Source organism: Nomascus leucogenys, chromosome 21 (assembly GCF_006542625.1).
Source record: "Nomascus leucogenys isolate Asia chromosome 21, Asia_NLE_v1, whole genome shotgun sequence".
Lineage (NCBI taxonomy): Eukaryota > Metazoa > Chordata > Mammalia > Primates > Hylobatidae > Nomascus > Nomascus leucogenys.
The window spans coordinates 82,181,350-82,205,360 of record NC_044401.1 but is presented as its reverse complement, the minus strand read 5'-3'; the positions used below and the strand labels follow the sequence as shown (position 1 = coordinate 82,205,360).

Genomic DNA, 24,011 nt, shown 5'->3' with positions numbered 1-24,011 from the left:
TCTTGGTGCATCCCGGCGCTACGGCGTCTGAGCAGGGCCGTAAAGCTGCGGCGGCGGTTCGCGTTTCTCGTGTCCACTTGACTGACAGCTGCGCGGCGGGAGCGGACGGCGCGAGCGGGAGGCGGCGTCGCAGGTACTGCGCCCGGGGGTTGTGGGGGCGTGCGGCCAGGGTCCCGCGGCCTGAGGTGTCCGACCGGGAGCGGCTGGAGCCGGACGCGAGCGGGGCGCGCGAGTTCGAGCCCGGAGCCGACACGCAGCAACAAGTGGGGTCCGGCGCGGGTTCTCGGTGAGAGGGCGGGCGGGGGCCGGGGCGGGTCTTCCTGTCGCCCCTCCTGGCCTCGCCGAGTAGTGGGTCCTTCCGCCTCGGCTTCTGCCCGCGGGGTGTCCGGGGCTCTCGGCACCGAGTTCGAGGGTCCCATTCTGGAGGCAGCCCAGCCCCTAGGGGCGCCGCCCTGGGCTCAGCCGCGCAATTACGGCCCCCGCCGGCAGCTCCCCGCCCCGGGCCCCTATCCGCGTTCTTTCCGCTCTTTCCCGGGAATGGGGTCGGGGTGCGCCCTCCCGGGTCCCGGCTCTGCTGGCTGCTCGGCGTCCCGAGCTCCGGACGCTTAGACGCGCCTCTGAGCAGGGGGAGAAGGGGCCTGGGAGGGAGGTCGGGGAGGGCGTCGTGGAGTAGGTGCTCTTTGAGCTCAACCTGGAAGACCCCGACATAGGGGACTTCTGGGCAGGCTCCCGGAGGCTGCACTGGCAGGACCCGCTGAAGGCCTCAGCTCAGCCTTGCCCTGGAGCTCAAGGCCTAGGGAGGACGAGGGACGAGGAGCCCGTGTCTGGGATGGAGTGCGTGGGGGCTGGCACCAGCACCCTTCTTGCTGTGCCCCTGGGGTAGGGGTGAGGAAATGGGGGGTCGGTGTGCAGTGAGAGGCAAAGAAGGCTCCTTGGAGGTGCGAGGTGGGCTGTGGGGTGTGGGTGGGCTGCAAAGCGGCACCCATGGGGTCTCTGGGCTGGTTTGCCGGCCTGGGGCTTCTGGCTGGGGTGGGACCTGTGTTGGGTTCCAGGCATCAGCTGCCGCTTTCTCAGGGCAATGCTGGGTCTGCCTTAGTTGCAGGGGAGGAGGATGAAGGGTTTTCTGGGTCCATAGTGGTGCTGGCCAAATCCACTGCACACTTGGGGTTTCTGCTCCCACCCTGGCCAGGGCTCTGGGCAGCTTCCCCAGTGGCATTTGCCATACCCCACCCAGCCACGTGCGGAGCCACGAGCCGAGGCCACTTCCCTTCCCTGACCCCTTCCCCCCAGGATGAGTGGACGCACATCCTGCTCTGGGCAGAAGGGCAGGACAGGGGCCGTGAGTAACGGTAGCCTGGGGTCAGAGCCAGGCTCAGCTGCAGAGGCTGCTGGTGGCTGTGGAGATGAGGGAGGCAGGGGGGTCCCGGATGTTAGCAGGGTGGGCCCTGGGGAGTGGGTGGGGGCCTGGAGGCTTCCTGGAGGAGGGTCCAGGGCCTGTCCCGCCCCTGTTCCTGCCTGCAGGAGTTGTTTACTCAGAGCACGGGGTGGGGGGAGTGAGCTGCCCTCCAAATCCTGGCTTGGGCCAAGCTGACATTCTTGGAATTCCGAGTGTGTGCGCTTCCTATCCCTGCATTTCCCAGCAGAGCCCCTGAGATCTGGAGACTGCCTCAGCCTCAGGCTCTGTGCATCTCCCCCGAGCCCCCACCACATGTGTGCAGAGACCCCTGGGGGCCCAGGCCTGTCCTCAGTCCCGACTGGGCTCTACCTCAGGACCCTGGGGAGCCTGCGCCTGCCTCGGCTCTGGCTGGTGCGTCCCCCTGAGAATGTGTGGGGCGGAACAGCCTGGGGCCTGGGCCTGGCCTTCCTCAGGCAAGCGCGGGTGGGAGGGAGCCTGGTGGGGGGGGCAGGGCAATGTGCCGGCCAGCAGGGGCCGGTGGGGGCCCCTCTCTCCTGGGTGTGGAGTGTTGGCTCAGACTCGGCTCGGCTTCTGGGGAGGGTCTGGGATGGGGCCAGGAGAGTGAGGCGCTAGTTTTGTAGAAGGGGGCGTTGTGGAGCCTCCTGTGGTCAGGGCAGGGCACAGGGAGCAGAGGGTGGGCTCCCTCGGGCGCTTCCTGCTAGAGGAGGGGTCACTTCAGGGCAAAGGACCAGGGGAAACCCATGACTGAAATTTTAGCTGCTGACCCCTCCCATCCTGGGTGTTGCCCTGGAAACAGGCCAGCCACGGGACCGGGAGGGCTGGGAGGGGGAGCACGGGCTGAGCCCTGGCTGGGATTCAGCTGAACTTGCACTCTGGTCTGGGATCACAGCCCGCATTTCCCTATCTGTAAAGCTCAGGTGGGGCCAGAAACTGCACGCCAGGAGGGCTGCATCCCTCCTGCCGCTGAGGCCGGGCAGGACCTTTGGCTGGGAGAGGGTGATGAAGGTGTCTGTCCCCAGCCTCGCCCCCACACCTGTGCCCTCTGGCCCTGTCCATGCCTGGGACAGATGTGTGCTCACCCCCAGGGTGCTGTGGGGTGGGGTGGGTGCACATGGCGCCATGAGCACACGTGCCCGACACCTCAGTGGTGCACACAGCCAAGGCCGCTGCCCGCCGTACCCACGCCGTCTGTCCTCCCTACAGTCCTGGGAGACCGGCATTGTGAGCAGTGGGGTCTGTAGATGGGGCCGAGGCTGAACTGGCTTCAGCCTCACCACTCACATGCCTGGCCTGGTGATATTTGGGAATGTCACTGCCTGCCATGCAGCTGCCCAGGCCTGATGTGCCCCCCAGACTGTTCTGTAGGGGTCTAGGTTGCAGGGGCCAGGGCCAGGGCTGTGGTGGGATGGCACCTGAGGTGCGGCTGCTCCTGGAGCCTGGGGAGTGTGGGAAGGTGCCCCCCACCCAGGGTCCTAAGTCTGTTGCCTTCACCCCCAACTCCCAGCAGATAAATACCCAATAGCGCAGGGGAGGATTACGGGGAAGGCCTGGAGTGTGGGGTGAGCCTCGGTGGTCCCAGGAGGAAAGATTGGGGGACCTCTGGACTGTCTGTCCCTCCCCTGGGGCTGCTGGGGGTATCAGAGTGGTGTCTCCAGCCTCCAGGGCTCAGGTTTGGGTGGGAGGGGCCTGGTCCCACCCAGACTCTGTATGCAGCCCCTAGTCCCTGCTCCTCTGTGTGCATGAGGGGGTGCCAGCTTGCTTGGGACCCCCCAGGGTGAGGGCCTGGGACAGGCACTGGGGCCCCGCAGGGGCTGAGGCAGCCAGGAAGCCCACAGCATAGGCTGTTTGTATTGGCGGGCCTCCCTGCCTCCTCAAAGCTGCCTCAGAGCCCGTGGGCCCGGGGGGGCCAGGGTGTGTGGGTTTGGCTCTGCTGTCTCCTGAGCTGCCCCTGCTGGGCTGTGTGGAGACCCCGAGGTCTGGGCTGGGCCAGGACTGAGCTGCTGCCCTGCTGCTGGGGCTCAGAGAGGCTGCTCCACTGGCGTGGCACCCAGGCTGCTGCAGACAGGCTGCTTTATCATGTGGGCAGGCCCCTCTCTGGGGGGGACCTCCGTCTGGCCTCGTGGGTGTCTGAGATCTCCTTGCAGCTCAGTCCCCGGGGCTTTTCCAACCTGCAGAGCTCTGGGTGTCTCTCTTGGGGCTCCCGCTCAGCCAGGGTTGGGGTGGAGCCTCTGTGGTTCCCTCCTGCCCTTGGGCTACTGGAAGGACAGTTACCTCACTCCAGAGAGCTAGTTCTGAGGGGCGAGGTGTTGCGGGGTTGAGCCAGCAGGGCAGGGAGTAGTGGGCACTGCGTTTGGCTGCCCAGGTGAGTTTGGGGCCTCTCCCTGGCCAGAAATCCCTGAGTGCCAGGAGGAGGACAGACTCCCCAACCTGGCACCCATGGTGGACGAGGGCCTTGAGGGTCATTGCTGGCAGCTCCATGGGGAGGGCGTGAGGCCCCTTCCTGAGCTTGGGTGTCTGCTCAGAGCCCAAGGCAGGGTGGGGTAGGGGTGCTTGTGCCTGGTAGGAAGCAGCAGGCTAGTCCAGGGGTCCAGGACCCAAGGGAGGAGGTACTGCTGCGTGTCTGTGTGAGTGCAAGCGTGTGTCTTGGCCTGTGTCTCTGCATGTCCTTGCCGTGGGTACGTCTTTGAACATGTGTTCTCTGCACACCGTGTCTCTGTGAGTCTGTGTCCCTGCCTGGCTGTCTCAGGCCTGAGCGAGCAGAATTTGGTGACTCAGTCGTTGATTCAAAGCTCTCCTGGTTGGGGCCACTCCTCAGTGGGCTTCTCCTCCGAGTCTGGTGGTGTATCCCCTGCCCGCCCCGACTGCCCCTCTGCCCTGTAGGGACCTGGCCCCAGGTGGGGGTTCCCTGCCCTTCTCTGGGAGCATCTCTGGCTGTACAGCTGAGGGTGGAAGCCAGGGTTCCACTCTGCCCATCTTTCCTTCCGCAGAGCTTGGAGCTGCCTTGGTCGCACCCACCACCTGCCTGCCCACTGGTCAGCCTTCAGGGACCCTGAGCACCGCCTGGCCTCTTTCCTGTGGCCAGCCCAGGTATGTCACGGCCCGGCTGGGCTGGATGGTTGTGGTGGGCAGCAGTGGGCTTGCCTCTGGGTCTCACTTTGCCAGCCCGGGGCCTTGCCAGCCGGACACTTTGACACCACACCTGAGCGTCTAATCGGAGCTCCTGTGGGGAGGGGCTGGACTTTGGAGATAGGGTCCCAGAACTCCCCGACGGAGGTGTTGAGGAACGACCCTCCCCGACTGAGCTCTGACACTGTGGCCTTGCCCGGGCCCCTGCCTGCGTCTGGGCAACCCAGTGTGAGTCCTGAACTTGGCAACAGAAACAAGCCCAGCCCCCGCTCCTCCTGGCCCTCAGTGGCCTTGTGAGGTTTTTGATTTCTTCTTGAATAGGCTTCATCTGCTCACCTGGGCGATGCGTGCAGCGCTTTGTAGATGGGAAAGGGGGCGGCAGGGGTCTTGGGGGACACTGGGACTGCATCCTGGGCTCTGGGCTCAGTGCAGGCACCCAGACCAGCTCTCCCTTCGCCCTCCCACCCGCCTGGGACCCTCGAGCCTTGCCTGCCACTTCCCCTTCCAGCCCCAGCCACAGAGGGACGCAGGGGAGATGGGGCAGGGGTGCCACTGGCTAGCCTGGTGGTGGATGCTCTCCTCGGGGTGGCTTGGGTGGTGTTTTTGACTGCAGGTGGGGTCTGGCTTCTCCCAGTCAGCGTGGGGTCCTCCCGGGTCCCCGTGGCACCTCCCTTTGCCTGGCCCACGAGTAGGTGCTCTGAGCGCTGCCCAGGTCACATGCGAGCTCCCTGGAGGCGCTGCCCACGGCTGAGTGCCCTCAGGTTGCACCTGTGTGGCCGGGGGAAGGGGGCCGGGCGCCATCTGCTCTCTGGGCAGAGCTGCGGGTGAGGGTTTCCGTCAGGGTTGGGGCCCCAGGACTCCTGGGGTCTCTGCTGGGCCCCGACGCGTGGCCGCCGTTCTGACCCATTCCTGGGGCCCAGACCCACCAAAGAACCCTCAGGGGAAGGACAGGGTAGGGGCCATGGGAAGCCCCAGCATGGCTGTGTGGGCCTTCAGGGGACCTCCAGGCCAGCCTCCTGTTCTCTGGGGGCCCCCTGTCCCCTTCCCCCAGCGAGGACCTGGGCATAGGGTGCTGCCCTGGGGCTTGGGTTGCAGTTCTCTACAGAGCCCTTGGGGGGCAGCAGAGGCTTGGGGCACCCAGCCCAGGTAGTCAGGGGTGGGCAGAGGTGCGGGACCTCCCTGGGCACCCAGGGCTCCCACGACAGCCCTCCCCAGACCTGCCACCTCCCACATCAATCACTCCAGGAGGACCCAGGCTCCAGAGCTGGTCAGCCCTGCCATGGAGCACCCCCTTCCCCTCCTTTAGCTTCCTCTCCCTCCTCTTCCTCCTGCCCTTCCTCATTCCCGACCTCTGGGCTTCAGGTCATCTGCCAGGAATCTGGGCTACGTGCTGATGTCTTCCCGACACCGCAGGGCCCTTGTGCTCTTGTGCCCTGTGGTGGGGCTGGGGCTTCAGAGCGTGGGGTAGGCTGCGGGGCACAGCTGGGGGCCTCCGTCCCCATCTCCGGCTGTGGGAGGTGTGTGCGCATCTGGCGTGATGACACCCAGGAGTGCAGGCACATCTGCGCATGGGGCCGGTATATCTGTACCTGTCAAGGGGCAGGGTGGGGTCTCTTACAGGCTGACTTCCAGCCTGGGCTGGAGCAAAATGAAATTCTGGGTCCCTTGTTTAAAAATTACCAAGAATTTCAAGACGGGAACAACAGAGCATCAAGCCAGCTGGGGTGGGTGGGCGCGACTGCCCTTGAAGCCGGCCCCGCTCCCGCCTTGGGGACAGCACGGGGCGGAGGCCGAGCCGGGCCCACCTGGAGCGCTCTGGGTCTATCCTGGGGTTGCCAGCCTCCTGCGGGGCTGCCTGGTGGCGGCGGGTGGGTGTCTCAGGAATCACACCTGCGCTTTTCTGTGTTCTGGAACCTCCCGTATAATCAAAAGACTCAACGACACCTGCTCCATGCAGTGCAGGCTGACCCAGGCTCCCCCCGACCCCGGCACCCAGGGCTTCCCAAGGCGCCCAGGGCGGAGCCGCTCCAAATTGCCACCAGACAGCAACGGGGTCACCCTCCATTTGCGTTTCGTTCTCGTGGTCGGAGGTCTCCAAGCCCGGCCCGGGGCCGGGGTCCGGGCGAGGTACTGTGGAGGGGAAGGGCTGGGGGCGTCGGTCGCGGGCTAAGAGCTGCCCCGGTCTCATCCCCAGGCCCCGGCCCGGGCCCCCAGTCCCCTCAGGCGCCCTTCGCGAGCATCTTCCTGCCGCACGCGCAAGGTGGGGAGGGCTGGGGCGCCGTCGCGGGCGGAGGGGCCGGGGTCGCGGCTGGTGCGTTGCCAGGGGCTGCGATTGGTCCGCCCGGGCGGAGCGCTGGGGTTTGCCGGGCGGTGCGGCGAGGAGGGGAGGGGTCCGCGCGGGGGCGGAGCCGCCGGGGATTGGCCGGGAGGGCGCGGGGCGGGGCGCGCGGGGTCGGGGGCGCGGGGGCTGCAGCGCGCGGGCCGGGCAGGTGTCGGGGTTCCGCCGCCGGGGTCCGAGAGGATCCGCGCGCCCCGCTGCCACCGCGGGGACCAGAGCGGGAGCAGGAGCGGGGCCGCAGCGGGCGCCGGCCGGCGGGATGGGGCGTTCCGGGGCGGCGGGCGCGGGGCGCTGAGCGGCGGCCCCGGCACACCCGGGCGCGATGCGCCGCTCCAGCACGGACGAGTCCACGTACCGGCGCAGCCCCTCTCCGGAGGGCAAGGAGCCGGACTTCGCGCGTGGCGACCCCTTCCGGCGCTACAGCAGCCTGTACGGGCGCGCGGGCGGCGGGGACGCCGGGGGCGCGTTCTTCGGCCTGCACGCGAACCCCAGCCCCAAGGCGGCCCAGGCGCGCTACACGTCGCCCAAGGGCAGCAAGTACGTGGTCTTCTACCTGGACCTCTCCTTCATCTTCCTCCTAGAGCTGAAGCGCTGCGGCATGGCGCGCGCCTGCCTCCAGGCCGTCAAGTACCTCATGTTCGCCTTCAACCTGCTCTTCTGGGTGAGTCCGGGGGCCGGGGATGGGGCCCGGGAAAGACCCGGGGTCCCTGCCGCGGCGGGGCGCGGGGTCTGGGGAGTCGGAGTTGCTGCCCCGGCCAGGCGTTGGGTGCGGTTGGGAGGGTGGTCCCGGGAGGACCCAAGACCGCTGCTCCGGCTGGGAGCCTGGAATGGGCAGGTGGGGAAGGTTTGCACCATCGCGGGGTCCGCCCCCTGCACTCAGAGCAGCTGCCCCACGCCCCGGCCCCCTCTCCTCTCCTCTCCTCTCCTCACTTGATGAGATGGGACACGTTGCACACGTGCGCGCTGGACAGGGCCACCCGGGCACTGCGCCTCTCCTAGGGTCGGGGTTCGAGTCCGGATCGTGGCGAGTTTTGCGCCGGGCCCCGGTGCCTCCCCTGCGGCCGCCCCCTCCTTGGTGCAGCCAGCATCCTTGCCTCGGCCCCGCTCCTCCAGGCAGGCGACCTGTGGGTCCCAGGGACTCACTTCCGAGGGGTTGAGCCGGCTGCCGCCACGGTCGCCCAGTCGCCGGGAGACGCTGCGGAAGGGAATTCTGGACACTGAGCAGGGCCGTGGGCCATGAGTGCTCGCGGGAGACAGTGGCTTTCCCGCGCCTCCGGCAGCAGAGGCTTCCCTAACTTTTGCCGAGGTGGGGTCAGGTGTGCTCAGACCTGCAGTGGTGTCCAGGGGGGGCCCGGTGTGCTGGGCGGAGCAGAGCTGAGATAGAGGGAGGACAGGGTTCCAACCCATCCCAGCCCCACGTCAGCAAGAGGTGGGGCAGGATTCCCACCTGGCCAGGTTGGAGCAAGCCTCATGGAGCCGCGACCCTGTCCTGTCCCTGGCTCCTGTGGAGGGCAGCTGCAGTTGGGGGTGGCCGAGGATGACCTGGGCCGGGCCTGGGGCTTTGCTGGCTGGGCTGGGGGAGGTGAAGTGATACCAAGATCATTCTGTGCCCTATTCTTAATTCCTGAACCAGCTCTTGCAGCTGGGAGTCGGGGGCGTGGCCTCAGCTCCTGCCTAGGCTCTGGGCTTCAGAAGGAGGCTGTCCATCTGCATGAGGTCCCGCTGGGGCCAAGTGCCCAGAAGCCTGGGTCTGCCTTCCCACCTCTCCCCTCCTGAGCCCGGGCTCCTTCTCTAGCCAGCTTGGGGTGAGGGCAGGGGGGTCCCTGGGAGGGACAGCCAGCCTGGGTTGCCTGCCGGGTGTGACCCAAGGAAGCTCTTGGCCCAGACATCACCTCCAGAAGGGGTCACCCAAGGGTTTGTTTTCTGCAAGAGGCTCTGGAGGGGTGAAGCCCAGGCCTGAGGGGCACCTTGGAGGTAGGGGTGGTGGGAGGTGTGGGTGTGGGCTGGAGCTGGTGGGTGTGGGGGGTGGGCTGCAGGTGGCTGAGTGACCAGAGTGTTTCTGTGATGGGGGGACGGGGCAGAATGACTGAAGGGCAATGGGTGTAGGGGCCTGGCAGGCAGGCAGGTCCTGGGAGGGGAAGCCCTCTCTCCTCTCCACCCTCCTCCCGTCCTCCACGGCCTGGACACCTGCCTTCAGGGAGAAAGAAGAGGGTCCTTTCCCGGGGGGGTCTCTCTGCTCTGAGAGCAGCCCACCCTCATGGAGGACCCCCAGGTGGACCTCTCTTTGCTCTGTGAACCCCAGAGAAGCCTCCATTCCTACCGCATGGCAGACACACTCCCCCATCGTCAACCTGGGAAAGAACACACAAGGAACCCCCTTGGGACCTTATTCTGGGCTGGAAAATCCAATTCTCTCTTTTTTATCTTTATTTTTTGAGATAGAGTCTTGCTCTGTCGCCTAGAGTGCAGTGGCGTGATCTCGGCTCACTGCAACCTTCCGCCTCTGGGGTTCAAGCGATTCTCATGCCTCAGCCTCCCGAGTAGCTGGGATTACAGGTGCGCATCACCACGCCCGGCTAATTCTTGTATTTTTAGTAGAGACAGGGTTTCACCATGTTGGTCAGGCTGGTCTCGAACTCCTGACCTCGTGATCCGCCCGCCTCTGCCTCCCAAAGTGCCGGGATTACAGGCTTCCCCAATTATTTTTTATTAATCACCACCTTCCCCCGAGTCCAGCAAACTGGAGCCCGGCTGGCTTCATGCACCAGCCTTGGCCCCCGCCCCCAAACCGTGGGCTGGTGCCCAGTGGGGGTCTGAGGGTGGGGGCAGGGCAGGGGAAATAAGAATGGGTGGGGGTTTTGACAGGAGAGTCTGTCCTGGGCTGATGTCCACCCCTGCTGTGCCCTGAGTCACTGTGAGCTAAGCCCTCTCCTCCTGGCGTGAGGCTATTTCGGGAGTCAGGCCTAGCGCGCCCCTTCCCCAGGGCTCCTTTCCTTTTGGGGGTGCCAGCCCCCTGTTGTAGGGGCTTTTGCCGCCCACTCCCTTTCCTACTCATTGGGAGACGAGGGGATACGACCTGGTCCTCTCCTCAGAATCATTTCCTCCATCTCCGTCTCCTCAGGAGCAAATTCAGGGGTTAAGGTGGTGGGAGGGGCGTCACCCCGGTGGGACCTCAAGATCCCCACGTGTGTCTGTCCTGACCCCCCGCGGCCAGAGTCCTGCTGGGCCTGTGGGGAGGGCATGGGGGAGCCCCAGTGGGCAGCTGGTGACCAGAGCCATGAGCAGTGGTGGGAGCCGGAGTGGGGTGAGGAAAGTTGTGTGTGGCTGGGGGGCTGTGCCCATCCTGGGTGTGGCTGTGGGTGTGGGGGCAGGGGCTGAGCCCTGTGAGTGGTACAGGTGCGGCCAGGGTGAGGGGTCCTGTGGCACTGGGAGGGGTTGGGGGGCTGGGAGTGGGGTCCCGTGCCTGGCTCCTGTGCAGCGGTGAGGGTGCAGCTTCCCTCTGCCCCCACCTTGCCTGGCTGCCCCTTAGCTTTGCTCTCCTGTGCCCTCAACCCCAGCCTGGCACCTTTGCCACCGTGTTCTCCTCAAAGCCCCCCTTCTTCCAAATGCAGACCCTCCAAGGCCCTCACAGTACTCCTGGCTTCCAAGGTCTCTTTGGGTCCAGGCCTGAGCCCCCCTCCACACCCATGGTCAGGCTGGGCCCTTGGTCACTGACTGGGCCTGGGGCAGCCTTGGGGCCTACCTGGGAGGGGAAGGGAGGGGCTCGCTCCAGAAGGCTGATTGACGTATTTCTTTACAGCGTTGGTTCGGATTTCCCGGGCAGGCATCTTTGCTGGGGTCTAGGAGGGTGGGGCTGCTGGCAAGGGTCTGTGCTCAGAGCCTCCAGCTTTAGGTGGAGTGGGGAGGGTTCCTGGGGCAGCCAGGGTGGGGAGGTAGGATGTGTCCTGGCCTGGTGGTGGGGGACCCGGTGGGGCCTTCAGAGTTCAGAGCAGTGGTGCCAACTCCTAGCCCCACGGTCATCTGGGGACATGCTGCCTGCCTTCAGCAAATAGAGGCCCCCACCCGGTGATGGCAGCTCCGCTGGGGCACAGCCACTGAGCCTTCCTTTGAGCCGTCCCTACACAGGTTGGGGAGTGGGAAACAGGCTGCCTGCGGTGGGGCCAGGGTGTCTCCTGGGAGCCTCATTCTGGGGGAGGCTGGGTGCAGGGCCCGTGAGCCTGAGCGAGGTGTCCTGGGCCCAGGCAGGTGCCGACACAGACACAGGTCAGCAGTGGCGAGGGCGTGGGGGCTCTGCTGCCCCGGAACCCCCACCTTCAGGCCTCTGTGCTGCCTTGTCAGCTCAGCTGCTGCCAGCAATGCTCTTCCCCTAATGGAAGTGGAGGTCCCGGGGCGGAGGGGAGAGGACGGGGCCTGCTCTTCCTGCCTGTCAGGGATGGAGGCAGCCGAGCTATTTAGCAAGGTGCCACCACGAAGGGCTGTCGTCCCGCCCTCCTGGTCTCAGCTCCTTCCAGATGCTGCTCCCCAGGGTGGGTGCTGCTCCCCTTCCCCTCCCCCCCAGCACCAGGAGCTTGGCGGAAGCTCAGGCCCTCTCCGCACTGTGTGGTTAGGGCCTGTCTAGGGGGCCGGGGTGGGGGTTAGAGTCCGCCTGCCAGTGTGGGACGCCGGGCAGGTCCTGCCCTCCTTGGGGCCTCATTTTCCCATCTGCACCACGTGGGGTGGTACAGGGTGAGGTCCCCATATACTGGCCTGGCCTGGGGGTTGAATGGAAATGTGGGAGGCCTCTCAGTCCCCCACCACCTGCACTGATCCCTGGGGAGACCCCCCAGGTGGGCAGCATGAGTCTCAGAGTCAGGTGGTCCAGGGCCCCGGCCTGGAGGGGCACGGGGGCTGTCCTGGCTCTGCCCTGCCTGGGCTGTCAACCCTGGAGGTGTGGGGGCCCCTCAGCCTCACTGCCCACTCTCTGTTGTCCCAAAGGAAAGTCCTGGCTGCGCTTGAGGCCTCTGCTCTAAGATCAGCGGTGAGCCTGGTGGAGGGGTGCGGTGGGGGCCAGCCTTGGCTTCCCCTCCCCTGGGATGAGCTGAGACGATGTCTGGCAGATGGCATGGCCGGCCCACCTGGCGCTGGCCTCTGGGCAGCACAGCGTCCCCAAGGGTGACAGAGGTCTCTGCCTCCAGCTCCCGGGCCAGCCTTTGGATCAGTTGTTCGGAAACAATCCGTTTCTGAGCGAAGACCCTGACGCCGGCAACCAGTGTGTCTGAGCCCTGGGGAGTGTGTGGCTCCCTGTGGGTGGGGAGCAGCAGCGGTCGGTCGGGGGACCCTGCCTGCCCAGCCGTGGGCTCCAGGCAGCTCTGGTGCTGTTGGGGGTACTTCAGACTTGTCCACCTGGTGACACAGGCCTGGCTCCACGGGGCCTCTGCAGGTTCCAGGTCCCAGCTGGCGGCAGGGCAGGCAGGCCGGGCCTCTGTGTGGAGAGGGCTCTCTCTGGGGGCAGAGATGTGGCATTGGCAGTTCAGGGCTGCAGGGGGTAGGCAGAGAAGTCAGGAGGCCCATGCAGGGGGACGGGAGTGAGCGTGGGGGACCTGGGCTCCCAGCCACACCTGCACGATGTGAGCCACGGCCCTGGCCTGATGATGGCAGGCCGCCTCCTTGCTGTTCCCACGCAGCCCTGCTACACCCACAGCCCCGCTGGGTCACAGTCTCCTCCTGGATTCCTCCCTGCCCTCCAGCAAACTCCTATTTACTCTGTAGCACCCAGCATTGGCACCCTGGGCAGGTGCCCCCTGACGAGGGCTGTTCTGCTCTCCCTGCCTTGGACACTGGCCTCAGGGTGGGCCTTGGTCACTGGGTGGGGCTGGTCGCCTCATCTCTGGGCCCTGGGGGCCCTCGGAGAACTCCTAGGGTCAGGGGTGAGGGAACGGAGGACAGATGGGGATGTGGAAACAGGACGTCGCTCTGGGCCCACAGCTTTAAGGAAACAAATCACAGCGAATCACACAGATTGTAAGTGGACAGACTTGTCATCCCTGGAAACCAGCATCCCAGCCACGATGGGGACGTTCCCGCCAGCCCAGAGGGTCTGTCTCTGGACAGACATCCCTGTCTCTGGACAGAGCCCTGGCCCCTGCAGGGACCCAGCCCCCCATCCTATTCCAAGGACGTGGCTGGCAGCCCAGCCATCTGCCACACAAAGCCGCGTGGCCAGAGGGGCAGTGGGCTGAGGGCTGAGAGCTGGCCAGCGTGGCCCCTGTGGGCCTGGAGGGAGCACACTTCATGGACTCCAGTGACGGCACCCCTGCCCAAGGCCTACAGGAGGCTCAAGGGGGCCGTCCCCCAGCACCTGCCCAAGAGGCTCAGGTGGGCTGTCCAGACCAGAAAAGAAGGGCAGAGCAGAGAATGCATGGGCCTCAGCAGCACCTGCACACGCCCGGCGCTGGGGGACGGCCCCCGACTCCGAGCCTCTTGGGCTCCTAGTCTTGGGCAGAGCCATCAGTTGCTGCTGAAGATCAGGGTGAGCAAGTGTCTGATGGACTGAGCCTGGGGCCAGGTGTGCTGAACAGACATTGGCCAGAGATGGTCTCAAGGAGGTCCTGGGGACAGGTTCTGGGAAGTGGACAGTATGAGCTGATGTCTGGGAGAAGGATGGGCCCCAGGCACCGCTGACTGGAGGTGAAGAGGTCTGGGATGGAGCCCCTCTCCTGGGCTGTTCCCCCAGCTACCATCATCCCTAGGGTTCCTCTCCCCAGCTGTCATGGGGCAGGGTCAGCCTCCCACTGAGCTTGTGTCTGGCCTGGTGGGGGCAGCAGTGAGGGAGGGAGGCTTTCAGCCTATTCCTATTTGTATTGAGCGCGTGGGGAGGGAGCCCTTCTGATTTCCAGGGCCAGGGCCAGATGCTGGGTGGGACCCTGGTAGGGTGCGAAGGCTGCCAGCCACACCCCTAGCTGCTCCCCCTCTGGCCGCATTTGACCAGAGGGACCTGGTCCTGGCCTCAGCCCTGCTCAGCCTGCCTTTGATGTCCTGTCTCCAAGCAAATGGGGCCCATTTTCTCTTGCACTTTGAGGCTATAATTTTCCTGCCAAAATGTTTTAAAAGCTGCATACACAGAAACACTTTCGAAATTGCAGGTAATTTTATTAACCACGTGCATGCATTTTATCTGTGGGTCTGCCAGCACGCTGGGGCCTCGGGGCCTGGGGGACGCCAGGTCGCAGGGCAAGACTGCACGTGTCTGTGGCCACGTGTGACGGTGTGAGGCGTCTGTGGCAACGTGGGCTGTTGTCTGTCAGTGTGTGTGACCGAGCCCGTCTGCTGACAGTGGATGTCTCTTTCCTGCCGTCTTGGGTGGAGGTGAGGATGTTTCATGGAGTGTTAATTAGGGAAATCAGTTCCCAGCAGGGCTGGGACAGTTGTGGGAGGGGCCCAGGGCTGGAGGTGTAGGGCCCCTTCCTGCCCAGCCCCCATGGAACAGGGTGTCCCACACCTGGCATGGCACCAGTTACTCTGCACACGTCCTCCCTGTGCCCTTAGACACATCCCCATGGGGCGAGGGGAGCTCGAACAGCTCATTTTCCTGCTGACAGGAGAGGTCTGTGTCCTTGGAAGGCAGAGGCAGATGGAGCAGGCAGTTTGGGGGTTTTTTTTTTTTTGTTTTTTTTTGAGACGGAGTCTCGCTCTGTCGCCCAGGCTGGAGTGCAGTGGCGCGATCTTGGCTCACTGCAACCTCCACCTCCTGGGTTCAAGCGATTCTCCTGCCTCGGCCTCCGAAGTAGCTGGGATTACAGGCGCATGCCACCACGCCTGGCTAATTTTTTTGTTTGTTTGTTTTTTGAGACGGAGTCTGGCTCTGTCACCCAGGCTGGAGTACAGTGGTGCAATCTCAGCTCACTGCAACCTCTGCCTTCAGGTTTCACGCCATTCTCCTGCCTCAGCCTCCCGAATAGCTGGGACTACAGGTGCCTGCCACCATGCCCGGCTAATTTTTTTTGTATTTTCAGTAGAGACGGGGTTTCACTGTGTTAGCCAGGATGGTCTTGATCTCCTGACCTTGTGATCCACCCGCCTCAGCCCTCCAAAGTGCTGAGATTACAGGCATGAGCCACCGCGCCCGGCCCCATTGGGTTTTAAATGACAGTTTTCACTGTTGTGCCAGCACCTCCCCTCAGTTCAGGGATCTTCACCCCCAGCCTGGGCATTTCGTCTGGAATGAGACTTGTGGGGTTGCTTGGCGCTTGAGGCCAGGATGTGCTCTGAGCTGGCGATGGCCATCTCCTCTCCTGGGGCCTCGTGTTTCCCTCTGACCTCCTGCCTTCATCACCTGGTGATCTGGACCCAGGGCCATATCCCTTCTCTGCCCAGTTCTTGGGGCAGTGATGGTGTCAGGCCGTGTGTGGGTCCCCCTGGTGCCCTGTCTGCCCCTCCACAAGACCTGGGAACTGCGGGAGGACATGGGGACAGCCCAGCGGCAGGCTGGGGTTCCTGTGTGCTCGGGAACGCCCCTCAGTTCCGCATGGCCTTGTCTGTACCGGTCTGTACATGGCGTGTGTGACTTTGTGCCTGACGGTCTGGAGGGAGCATTGAGTGGGCCATTGCCTGTCCAGGCCTCTCCTGTGCTCCAGGATGTTATGAGGGACACCTCTCCGAAGATGGGTGGGTGGGGGCGCTGCGTTCACAGTCAGCACCCTAGACAGCCCATCCCCCAGCTGCTGGTGCGTCCCATAGCAGGGCCAGGTCCCCGGGGAAGTGGGGGCATCTCTGTAGAGCTGGCAGACCCCTGCCCACCCTGGGGCTGTGCTCCAAGCCCAGTGCTCCCAGTGAGGACAGATTCTCTTAATTAGGGATGTCCCCTGGCACTTGTGGCACGGAGCTGGCCTCTGGTCCTGCACACTCCAGACACATCCACCCTGGCTCACACACCCTGGCTCACATGCACCCCAGTTCCCATGCACCCCAGGCTCACACGCACCCCGGCCCACACGCACCCCGGCTCCCACGCGCCCCGGCTCACATTCACGCCCACTCACATGCACCCTGGGCTCACATCTTGGCTTACACGCACCCCTGCTCACACACACCCTGGGCTCACACGCACCCCAGCTCCCACGCAACTCTGCTCACACACACCCTGGGCTCACACGTACCCCGGCTCACATGCACCCCTGCTTGCATGCACCTCGCCTCCCACCCCTGCTCACACGCACCCCCGGCTCACACACACCCCAGGCTCACACGTACCCTGGCTCACACGCACCCCCCCCTTACATGCACCCCGGGCTCACACGTACCCCCGATACCACCCACCCCGGCTCACATGCACCCCCGATCCCATGCACCGTGGGCTCACACGCACCCCTGCTCCCACGCATCCCGGCTCACACGCACCCCGGCTCACATGCACCTTGGCTCACACGTCTCAGGCTCATGCATCCCTCCCCTGGTACGTCTCTGGGCCGCCCTCCACTGGGGTTTGCTGGCTCCCACCCCCAAGCCTTTTCCTGGTCTCCTGGGAAGCCTCCCCTATCCCCCTGAGCTGCTTCTGGGGCTGGGTTTGCTCAGAAGCCATACCCGGGCTGGGCGCTGTGCCCAGGTCTCCTATTGGCTCCTTAGCAGCACCCCTGGAGCCACGGGGGGCTGTGTGGTCAAAGCCAGCAAGTCAGCTCCTGCCTCGGTACTCCCAATCCTGGGGCCCAGAGCACAGGGGTGACCCCTCTTCCTGCACCCAGTCTGTCCAGCTCCCCTGTGCCCCTGTGCGCTGTGCCTGGCCTGCTGGGGAGGGGCTCTGGGCGTGGGTGTCAGAGCTCAGCAAGCAACAGAAGCCAATGGCTCCGCAGAGCTTCCCAGGACAGGCCCTGTGCTGGCAGCCTCCGGACGGCGTTCTGTTTTGAACGTTAAGCAGAGATGCTACCTCTGGGAGGCCGGGGAAGGACAGAGCCTGCATTCTCCCCAGGACGGCCTGAGCGTTTGTGGGACTTGTGGGCCCCAGCAGTGGGGGGATTCTGCTCTGAGGGGATTTCACCCTGTGGAGCCCAGAGGGACCCAAGACACCAGTGACAGGCCTGGCCTGAACCTCGAGGCACCAGCGGCCACGCCGGCCCTCAGGCAGGGAGCTGTGTCCCATCTCCCCAGCACAGGCTCCTGCCTGCCAGCCAGCCAGTAAAAGGGTGGTGGTCTCTAACCTCCAGCCTGACCCTGGCTGATGCACTGCTCAGGGAGGGGCAAGGGAGCGTGCACACGAGGAGGGGGCATCTCCCACCCCCAAGCCCCCTGAGGCAAGAGTCTTGGGGCCCATGGGGCCTGCGTGAGCCCTGCCAGGGTGGAGGCCCCAGGCCTGTCTTGAGCTGGGCTGGTGTGGCAGGTGGGGGTGGGGTGGCTGCTGGTGGCCAGCAGCTCATCTCCCAGCCTTGGTTTCTGTCTGGAAAGTGGGGTGTGAGTCTGGCCACTGGGGCTTGGGAGGCTTTTATGGGGTGACTTGAGGCTTCTGGTAGTCCCCAGGGAACCCCCAGAGCCTGAGGTCTGAGCCTGTCCTCAGGCATGTGGTCTGGGTGCTCCGAGGGGTTCCATCGGGTTGAGGGGTGGCTTTGCCAGCCCTCTCCCAAGTCCCGTCCAGTCCAGGGTGGGGCAGGCATCCCCCAGGGCTGTGCGGCCCTTCCCCAGAACGTCAACCATCGGCACCCCAGGACGTCTACCCACCACCCACCTGGGCGCCCACGCTGCAGACTGGGAGCTGGTCAGCATTTTCGGGGGACTGCTTGCCCCATGCCCAGGCCTGGAGCATATCTCCCGTCTCATCCTGAAACGGCCCAACCCTGAGGCCTCAGTGTCTAAAGGTGGGGGTCCTGGCAGACCCCTGCTTCCCTTGAGGCCTTGCTGGGCCAGCAGCCTAGCACCCTCTCCAGGCACAGCATCCCCTCGTCTCCCCCTGCCTCTTCCTGTTTTAATTGATTTTTATAAGAACAAGCACTTAGAAAACACAGTAAGAGCTCCGGCGGTTACAGAGGCTGTGGGAGGTGGCCCTCCAGGCGGCAGGTGCTCCTGTGGGACCCACCTGCTCTGTTGCCGCCAGTGCCCATGTGGCTGTAAGAAATCATAACTTGGCTGGGCGCGGTGGCTCACACCTGTAATCTCAGCACTTTGGGAGGCCGAGGTGGGCTGATCATGAGGTCAGGAGATTGAGATCAAGACCATCCTGGTGGCTGGACGTGGTGGACCACACCGGTAATCCCAGCACTTTGGGAGGCCAAGGTGGGCGGATCACCAGGTCAGGAGATCAAGACCATCCTGGCTAACATGGTGAAACCCCGTCTCTACTAAAAATACAAAAAATTAGCCAGGCATGGTGGCGGGCACCTGTAGTCCCAGCTACTCGGGAGGCTGAGGCAGGAGAATAGCGTGAACCCAGGAGGTGGAGCTTGCAGTGAGCCGAGATCGCGCCACTGCACTCCAGCCTGGGTGACAGTGCGAGACTCAGTCTCAAAAAAAAAAAAAAAGACCATTGTGGCTAAACCGTCTCTACTAAAAATACAAAAAATTAGCCGAGTGTGGTAGTGCATGCCTGTAGTCCCAGCTACTTGGGAGGCTGAGGCAGGAGAATCGCTTGAACCTGGGAGGCGGAGGAGGTTGCAGTGAGACGAGATGGTGCCACTGCACTCCAGCCTGAGCAACAGGGTGAGACTCCATCTCCAAAAAAAAAAAAAAACTCATAACTAGGAGCAAAGCATGAGGGAATCAGCGTTTCTCCTGCCACAAGTGACAGGGGACAGCCGGGGACATCACAGAGACCTTGTCCGGAGCTGGGCATCGGAATCCTGGGACCACCTGCCAGGAAGCCCCATCCTGGAGTGAGGGCAGGGCTGGGTCTCCCTGACAGCACAGTCTGGAAAGGCTGGAGTGGCCTGTCAGGTGGGGAGTGGGCCTTCTGCACTGCCCAAACCGGAGGGTGAAGTGGGGTTGGGGGTGTGCAGACTGCGTCCTGGGGCCTAAGATCCCGTCCTTTTGGCTCCAGGACAGGGGGTGGGCGGATCCCTCCTAGAGGGAGTGGTTCACAGGTACAAGGGCGCCTCCCCCACTGTGGCCATGGACTGTGGGTTTGGGGATGGGGTGCCAGCCCAGGGTGTCGGGAAAGACTGATCTGCCCTGGACACCCCCCAGGGCTGCCATGGGATTTAGCAGGACTCTAGGTGGTTCTGGCTCAGGCTGGAAGGCAGCGTGGCTTTGGGCTTGTGGGCTGTGCTCTGCCCTGGGGCCTCACCCTGTCTGTCTCTCTCATGTTGCCATGCCCCAGCTGGGAGGCTGTGGCGTGCTGGGCGTCGGCATCTGGCTGGCTGCCACACAGGGGAGCTTTGCCACGCTGTCCTCCTCCTTCCCGTCCCTGTCGGCTGCCAACCTGCTCATCATCACCGGCGCCTTTGTCATGGCCATCGGCTTCGTGGGCTGCCTGGGCGCCATCAAGGAGAACAAGTGCCTCCTGCTCACTGTGAGTTCTGGGGCCCAAGCAATGCTCCAGGTGGGACCACGCAGGGTGGGGCTCCAGTGGTCCCCCAGGCCTTGGCTGCTGCAGTGACCCCCCAGATGTGACCTCCAAGCCTGGAGTGTGGCCCGGGGCCCTGGCCACCGTTGGGTCTTCCAGGCTACACTGGGGCTGGGGGGGGGGTAATTTGCAGAGTGATGTGGGGGTCACTCTCTCAAGAGAACATGCTGTACCTTGTCAGAGGCCTCCCCTGATGGGACACTGGCCCTGGTGAGCGCAGGTACAGCCCCATACACATGTACACATGCATGCGCAGACTTTCACGGGCTTGCGGTCTCCATGATTCATTCCTGACCACCCCACCCCCACTGTGGCCCCTTTCCCAGCTTCTTGTTGGGGGTCTGATTTCTCAACTCCCTGGGACCATCTGCTGGGACCCTCCCAGCCCCCACCTCACCTCGGGGATGGACTTACAGGCAGGGATATGTTTATCCTCCTTGGAAATGTTAATTACAGATAATTAAAAAGGAAAAGGGCTCCTAGATGGAAACACAGGCTTGCTACCGATTAATATGCCTGGCCGAGGCCATGGGCCCCACGGGGGGTGTGCAGCCTGCTGAGGTCCTAAATCACGAGGCTTCCGATCACTCCTTTGTCTGAGAAGCCCTGGATGGGGTGGGGCCTCCCTTAGGTCGCCTCGGCCAGCCCACTCCCCTCCATACCCCTTCCTGGGGGCAAGCCCCACATCTGTCAGCCTCCCCGGCATCAGGTTGGGGCCCAGAGACCCCTGGAGGCAGTGAGTGGAGGTCTGTGGCAGCCCTGCTGGGGCTTGGAGCTCCTCAAACAGTTGAGGAAGCTGCTGTGTGTGGGCCCCGCCAGGCCTCCAGGGACCAAAGCCCAACCCCCTTTCCCATGGGTGACTTGGGACCAGAACTCTGGGTACCTACTGGGGGTGAGGGACTCCTGTGTCCTTAGCCCAGCACCCTCTCTGCCCCGCTCATGCCCACTCTGCCTGGGCCCCCCAGCTCCTGGACACACACTGTCTATGCCTGCCCTCCTCTTTTGTGGGTGTCACTGACATGGAGGAGCAGCAGGGCTGGGGTCCGGTGGAGCTTTGGGGCTGCCGCCAGGAGGGGGAAGCTTGCGTGGTCAGCGGTGGAGCTTGCAGCCTGTGGTCTTGCTGGAGGGGGCATCAGCCACCCTGGCTGCCCTGAGGGCTGTGATGTGGGGGCAGAGGGGACCTCTGCAGCCCAGCTGTGGCTCCTGCTGGGGCATCTTCCCACCATGAAGATACAGGCACCCAGCGAGGCACCTGCCAGACACTCACAGGCCCCTGGATGGAGATGTCCTGAAGGCAGCTGACAGGGGCTGGGGCCTCAGGAACAGGGACTTGTGCCCACTTGGGGGTGTCTGGGTTGCCCCAGGGATGGGGGCAGGGGAGGGGAGCCCAGGCCAGCCCAGGGCCCCACACTCAGGGGCTGAGCAGGACACAACAGCCACAGTCCCTGGACCTGGGGCCAAGGGTTCTGAGGTGGGGGCGGCGTTCTGGGGTCTCTGGGAGTGGGGGCCTGGCAGAGGTTTCCCGGCAGCACCAGGTATCCATGAGGTGCGTGGCCCTGACCCCTGGCATGCTATGGGGCAGAGGCCGTGGGGCCTGTCGGGTCCCCATCTGAGCCTGCCCCTCCACAGTTCTTCCTGCTGCTGCTGCTGGTGTTCCTGCTGGAGGCCACCATCGCCATCCTCTTCTTCGCCTACACGGACAAGGTACGGCCACCTTGGCTGAAGGCCCAACTGCAGGGCTGGGGGCTCCATCCTTACTCCCAGGGAGCATCGTGGGCCCGGTGTGGACAGAGTGGCCCTGCATCTGCCCTCACTGGCGGCCAGGACAGCAGGTGTGGATTTACCAGGCCTGGAGGGGCAGCACTGGCAACCCTGGGAGGCTGTGCTGTGGCTCTGCGGCGACTGGGGCATGAGGGCACTGCCACCCCACCTGGAGGGTGTGCCCCAGGTTGTCCCCCGCCCTTTGACACAGCATCCTGAGCCATCTGCTCCCAGCACCCCGTCCTGGCTGTGCACCGTGGGGTTCTGCTCTGTAGAGCAGCCTCTTGGCCACTCATTTATATATTCAGCCATTTGTTTATCTTGGGATGAAGTCCTGGCTATTGAGGCTGCACTCCGAACTAGAACACAACACTACTTTGTTTTGTGAATCACACTGCCCGTCCTTGGCCCTGGGGAGTTCCTGCCGTCAGCTACTGGGTCCCCTGACACGCCCCCATCAATAGACTTTTCATTTTGGGGCATGTCCTGACTTCCTGGCACTGCAGGGTGCTCCAGCCTCCTCCTGCATTCCCTGCCCCAGCCCGGGAATCAGCCCCTGCTCCAGGGTGCCCCAGGTCCTCATTGAATATTGGGGACTGAGGCCAGGGTGCTGGGTGGGCTCAGCACTCATAGCCCCTGACTTTCAGCTCACAGAGTATGGCTGCATGTGTCCCGATGCATGGAGACACCTGTGTCCCTGTCCTCTGTCCCCCCAGGACCTGTGGTCCTCCCCCAGCCTGGGGAGGAAGCCCAGAGGTGGGGGCCCTGGGCCTCAGGGCTGCTGGGAGGACATGGGGCCGGTGTGTCTGCAGCTTGGTGGGCTAGGAAGGGTGGGAGACACTTCAGGACCAGGCGCAGGAGGGGCCCAGCTTAGAGGTCAGCAAGGGGGTCTGGATGAGGGAGGTGGGGTACAGTAGGAGGGGCCCTGCTGACCCCCTCCCCACACCCCCAGATTGACAGGTATGCCCAGCGAGACCTGAAGAAAGGCTTGCACCTGTACGGCACACAGGGCAACGTGGGCCTCACCAACGCCTGGAGCATCATCCAGACCGACGTGAGGTGTGGGTAGGTGGGTGGGGTCAGCGGGTGCCCCCTCCCCTCCCGCCTCAGCCCGACCTGAGCTTGCCCCCCAGTTCCGCTGCTGTGGTGTCTCCAACTACACTGACTGGTTCGAGGTGTACAATGCCACACGGGTGCCTGACTCCTGCTGCCTGGAGTTCAGTGAGAGCTGTGGGCTGCACGCCCCCGGCACCTGGTGGAAGGCGGTGAGTGAGACCCCCACCCTGGGGGCTGGCGGGTGCCTAGAGGGTGGGGCCAGCAGGCCCTGCCGTGACACGCATGACATGCCTCCCTGCAGCCATGCTACGAGACGGTGAAGGTGTGGCTTCAGGAGAACCTGCTGGCTGTGGGCATCTTTGGGCTGTGCACGGCGCTGGTGCAGGTATGGCCTGGGGGCCTGCGGGCTCCCTGCCCCCACTTTGTTGGGGCCTTCTGAGCCCAGGGAACAAAGTAGCAAAGACCTTACCCCCAGGAACCCATGATCGGGGGAGGCTGGGGCAAAGGCAGGAGGGCGAGTTCAGGGGGATGGGCAGGGATGGCCTGTGGGGACAGTGGGCTCCCTCCTAGTGGACAGAGGCAGAGGCTGGTGTGGGGTGGAGGCCGGTGGCCGTCAGTGTTGGTTGGTGGCCCAGGACTGGCCAGTGCACAGAGGGTGGCAGCCGGGGCCCTGGTGCCAGTCGCCCCTGGTCTCCAAACTCCATAGCCCTCAGGAAGTCCTGGGTGTCCTCATGCCTGCAAGGCTCAGGGGAGGGTGCTGTGGCTCAAGCCACAGGGGTTGGGTGGGGCGTGCGAGCCACTGGGAAGCTGAAGGGCTCTGCCACTGTGTCGCCTGCCCTGGGGTCAGGGCCAGGGCACCTGCTGAGGACAGGGACTGCTCTGGGCTTGAGGCCTGAGCCTGTGGAGCTGCCGCGCCCAGCCCTCCTCCCCTCCCCACAGATCCTGGGCCTGACCTTCGCCATGACCATGTACTGCCAGGTGGTCAAGGCAGACACGTACTGCGCGTAGGCCGCCCGCCGCCCGCTTCTCTGCCAAAAGGACGCCCACGGGGAGACGGCCGCGCCCACAGCTGCCTTTCCCACCACCAGCCTCGGTGCTCTGCCCCATGCTGGGAGGAGGGAGGGAGGGACAGGTGCCCGGAGCCCCGTTTCTGGAAGGCCCTGGCTAAGGTGGCTTCAGGGCCCCCGGACCCCCCCTGGGAGGGGTGGCTATGAGCTGGCTGCAGAACCCGGGGCAGGGGTGGGAGGGGCCCCCAGCACTTTTTATGTTTACGTATTCTCCGGAGCAGTGTTCACACGGGAGCCAGCCTGTGGCCCCCAGCCTCCTGGGAAACGGGTTGGGGCTGGAGGAGCCGGGTCTCCGCATCTTGGAGGTGGCCCCGCTGGTCCTGGTGCTCCAGGCGGGGCCATGGACCCCTCACCTACATTCCATAGTGGGCCTATGGGGCTCCTGGTGCATCTTAATAAAGTGTGAGCAGCAGCCTTGCATCTATTGCTAGTCTGTTTTCCCTACCCTATCTTCCCTTCTGGCACCCAGGCCTGGGGCAGGGCAGCCTCTGGCATGAACAGTGCTTAGGCAGAGCCCTGTGGCTGTGGGGTCACCTGGTACACAGGCTTGGGGGAGCTGCCTGCAGAGCAGTCTCCAGACCTCCGGTTTTAAGGAAATCATGACATTAGCTCTAAGAAGTGGTGACAAGGCCAGGCGTAGTGACTCACACCTGTAATCCCTTTGGCTTTGGGAGGCCAAAGCGGGTGGATCACCTGAGGTCAGGAGTTTGAGACCAGCCTGGCTAA

The 24,011-nt window shown here is 64.3% G+C and overlaps 1 protein-coding gene and 1 long non-coding RNA gene across 10 annotated transcripts; one reads left to right on the top strand and one right to left on the bottom strand.

The window, feature by feature from the left end:
* Nucleotides 1–25: 25 nt before the first annotated feature.
* Nucleotides 26–23,703, top strand: TSPAN4 (tetraspanin 4). 9 transcript variants are annotated; one of them, XM_030801961.1, is made up of 9 exons: nt 26–133; nt 4,405–4,504; nt 7,463–7,542; nt 19,156–19,347; nt 21,031–21,105; nt 22,115–22,216; nt 22,296–22,427; nt 22,520–22,603; nt 23,158–23,697. In XM_030801961.1, the coding sequence occupies exons 3-9, from the start codon at nt 7,480–7,482 to the stop codon at nt 23,224–23,226; spliced, it is 717 nt and encodes a 238-aa protein (XP_030657821.1). In that variant the 5' UTR covers nt 26–133; nt 4,405–4,504; nt 7,463–7,479; the 3' UTR covers nt 23,227–23,697. The 9 variants fall into 9 exon arrangements, 8 of the variants coding, with proteins under 8 accessions (XP_030657821.1, XP_030657825.1, XP_030657823.1 ...); XM_030801963.1 differs by lacking the exon at nt 26–133 and adding an exon at nt 136–263 and having other exon boundaries at nt 23,158–23,703; XM_030801964.1 differs by lacking the exon at nt 26–133 and adding an exon at nt 1,791–1,807.
* On the bottom strand, nt 13,993–19,244 carry LOC115832148. The gene is made up of 2 exons (XR_004027586.1): nt 19,123–19,244; nt 13,993–14,448 (listed from the first exon to the last, which is right to left on the bottom strand). It is a non-coding gene; the product is annotated as an uncharacterized LOC115832148 (long non-coding RNA).
* Nucleotides 23,704–24,011: the final 308 nt, after the last annotated feature.